This window comes from Octopus bimaculoides, chromosome 24 (assembly GCF_001194135.2).
Source record: "Octopus bimaculoides isolate UCB-OBI-ISO-001 chromosome 24, ASM119413v2, whole genome shotgun sequence".
Lineage (NCBI taxonomy): Eukaryota > Metazoa > Mollusca > Cephalopoda > Octopoda > Octopodidae > Octopus > Octopus bimaculoides.
In genome coordinates this window covers 5760515-5764542 of record NC_069004.1, presented here as the reverse complement: position 1 = coordinate 5764542, position 4028 = coordinate 5760515, and the positions used below count along the sequence as shown (strand labels likewise).

The 4028-nt window shown below is 33.1% G+C and overlaps 1 protein-coding gene across 6 annotated transcripts in view; it reads right to left on the bottom strand.

Annotated features, from left to right (window-relative positions):
• Window positions 1–4028, bottom strand: part of LOC106872628 (RNA binding protein fox-1 homolog 1) — a 530204-nt gene that overhangs the window by 46852 nt on the left and 479324 nt on the right. For all 6 annotated transcript variants that reach the window (XM_052976234.1, XM_052976235.1, XM_014919685.2 and 3 more), the window contains exon 5: window positions 3693–3785. In XM_052976234.1, the coding sequence (XP_052832194.1) occupies window positions 3693–3785 (93 nt within the window). The remainder of the gene's footprint in view (window positions 1–3692; window positions 3786–4028) is intronic.

The window sequence follows — 4028 nt, the reverse complement described above, 5'->3', positions numbered from 1 at the left end:
CTCCCTCTTCTTGATAATTTGCTATACAATGAAAGCCGGTTAGAAATCTTTATTAAAATATGCTTCCAGTTTAGCATTCTGCCTTATTATTATTTTTCATTTTCCTATTATTTCTCCACGTGCGGTTAACACAACCCCACTATTTACTGACTTACATATATATAGTTATATATATAGAGAGAGAGAGAGATAGCTATACAAGTGTGTATGAATAGATACGTATGTATGTGTGTACATGCATATATGTGTGTGTGTATACACACACACACACACACATATATATATATATATACACATACATACGTACACTCATAAAAGTAAATATATATCTATGTGTGTGTGTGTGTGTATATGTATATATCTTACATAAACAAACACACATACATACATTTAACTTGAAACGTATACATTACAATACTAATAATAACAGCATTTCTACTTTAGTCTGAATAACTTCTAATTTCAATTTTAAATTGTTTTGTCTTAAGGGGGAGAGTGTTACAAAATCTACTTCTAATTACACTTAAAACATTGCATTGTTAATGACAATTAGGTTTAACGACATAGGCTTCGTTTAAATTAAAGATGGGTCGGTTGTTTGTTTGGCTTTTACTTCTGATATCAATTTAGAACAGAGCAAAATAATTTATGGAAATTTAAGTGGAAAGACTTAGTAAAAAAAAAAGCATACAATGTTTTGTCTTTTTCTTTTTAAATTTATACCCTTAAACTTGTGTCTATATATATATATTCTGTCAAAGAACAATGCATAACAACAGTAACAACACAAACTAACTATATATATCATAGGCAAAGTCTTAAGACTGCACAACAAGAATAAGTAAGAAAAGACATTATTTTTTTTTAAGTGAGAGAAAGCAGAAGAAGACGACAGAGAGAGAAATGAATAGCAAAGAGAGAGAGAGAGAGAGAGAGGAAAGGAGACAAAAAAGAAAGACAAAGAGAGAGAGAGAAAGAGAAGGAAATAAGGAAATAAAAGACACATAAAATTGTACCCTATAAAATAAATGTGAAAAGGCCAGGGGGCAGCCAGGTCGGCAGCGAAAGGTTACTCAATTAAAAACTGACCCCTTCCCACTGGTCCTTAGGGGATAATGTTCCATAACAATTCTGGAAGATTGAAAAATCATATAAGCTGGTTTTGGTGAGGTTTGAACTCAGAATGTAAAGAGCTGGAACAAATACTGCAAGGCACAGTATGTGACACTCAAACAGTGTCACTGATCGACCCACCCTAGCAGTAAATATGAGGGAGCAACAAATAGGGTTTGTGCAATTTTATTCAAGTCTTCCAAGATGTAGCTATCATAATTCAAGTAATATGCCATCTTGAATACACGATGCAACTCTCAGACATGATGGTGATAATAATAATGCTAATATTTTTAGCCTTTTGTCTTTTACTCTGAAGAAGAAGGATACCCCGACAATTCTGCCTTGCAGGGTTTGCGAGTAAATATTATATTTTCCAGGTAAGAAATAAAACACTACATATGATTCTTAACCCTTTCGTTGCCGGATTTATTTTGAGATGCTTTATGTTTCTTTCAATTAATTTTAAATATAACAAAGAATTTGGTATAATAACTTAGTTATCATTAAGCTAGTGTTAGGAACATAAATTGTGACTAACGTTTGTGGAAGATTTTAATTCAAAACTTATGAAAACAAGATATTTGTACGCCAAGATAATAAAAATGATAATAATAGTTTCAAATTTTGGCACATGGCCAGCAAGTTCGTGAGTGGGGGGGGGGGGGTAAGTCGATTACATCGACCCCAGTGTTCAGCTGGTACTTATTATATCAACCTCAAAAGGATGAAAGGCAAAGTCAACCCCAGGACAAAAGGAGACAATTGGTCCGGAGGTAACAGGCACAGTGGGCACAAAACCCAAATGGATATCTTAGAGGATGAAGGATATTGATATTGGGACTTGCAATAATATCAGTCTGCAGAAAGGTGCAATCCTGTATCCTATAGGAACCCTCAGAACAATTCTTAAATAATTGAGAAGACTTGTTATCACCAAACCATAGGATAACATTTCTGCTAATTAAATTAGCACTTAATAGCTTTTGTATAATAATAATAATAATAATAATAATAATCCTTTCTACTAAAGGCACAAGGCCTGAAATTTGGAGGGGGTGGGACTAGTCAATTAGATCAACCCCAGTGTTTCACTGGTACTTAATTTATCAACCCCGAAAGGATAAAAGGCCAAGCCAACCTCAGTGGGATTTGAACTCAGTACGTAGTGGCAGATGAAATATTGCTAAGCATTTCACCTGGTGTGCTAACGATTCTGCCAACTCAAAAACTTAATAATGATAATAATAATCCTTTCTACTAAAGGCACAAGGCCTGAAATATTGGGAGGAGAGGGGACTATTCAATTACATCGACCCCCCCCCCCTGTTTTACAGGTACTTTATTCATTGTCCCTGAATGGATGAAAAGCAAATATTGGCCTTGGCTGAATTTGAACTCAAAACATCACAGACAAAATGCAACTAAGCATTTAATCTGGTTTGCTAATGATTCTGCCAGCTGAATAAGGAACCTTTCTACTATAGGTACACAGGCCTGAAATTGTGGGGCAAGGGATAGGTCGATTACATCAACCCCCAGCACTTGCCTGGTACTTATATTTTATCGATTCCCAAAGGATGAAAGGCAAAGTCGACTTCAGCAGAAATTGAACTCAGAACGTAGTGAAAGACAAAATATCGCTAAGCAGTTTGCCCAGCATGCTAATAATTTTGCCAGCTCGTCACCGTAGAGAACTGGAAGAAATGCTGCCAAATGTTCTGAATGACACAATAATGATTCTGGCAGTCATTTAGAGCAGAATCACAGACTACTGTTCTTCCTTACTCATGCATTTTTGGGAATCAACAAGGGTTTGATTCCATGAAACAGAGGCAGTTAATGAAAGACAGCATATAAAATTTCTGACCCATAGGATTCCATATATTCACACCTATTCTCACAACACAAGGCCTTAAATTTTTAGGAGAGATACCCCACCTATAGTATATAACTGGTATTAAAAAATAGCTTTGATTAATGTTAACAGGGTACAATTTTATGTGATAATTAGAAAAGATTTGGAGATAAATAAATATATATATACATATATACAATACACATGGAGATTAATTTCCAGGTATATTATCATATCTACCTGCACACATCAAAATTTCTTTGGTTGCTATGTGTATACACACACATACATATTTATATATTTATGCTTGCATGTATGTATATACACACATATACACAAGCATGTGTACAGATACTTAGATGTATGTCTATAAACAATGAATATATTTGCCAAAATTATTTATGTGTATATGTGAAAATGTGACCATATACACATATTACTAACTTGTATATATGTGTGTGTATATATATGTACACACACATGTGTATATATATCTATATATATATATATATAAGAAAGTAGGGCAGGATAGACAGAGGGATAGATAGATAGATAAAGAGATAGATAAAGGTAGATAGATAGAAACATTTAAAAAATAAAAAGAAAGAAAGGAAGATTTTTTATGAAGAGGAAGAAGAGGAAAGACAAGAAGATAGAGAATGAAAAAAAATATGGCTTTCAGTGTAGTTGCAAGTACCACAGCTGATAATTAACCATGCACCTCAATTTTTCGTCCCTCAACAACAGTTCCGTTCAGTTTTTCACGTGCTCGGTCGGCATCAGCGCTATTTTGGAAAGTTACAAAACCAAATCCCTGCATGCACGAGGAAAATAATAATAATAATAATAATAGTAATAGTAATAATAATAATAATAATAATAATGATAAATAATGATGAGGATGGCGATGATAATAATGATGATGAGGATGAAGATAATAATAATAATAATAATAATAATAATAATAATAATAATAGTACTATAATAATGATAATAGTAATATGATAATAATAATAATAATAATAATAATAATGACAATAGCATTAAGTCAAGCATG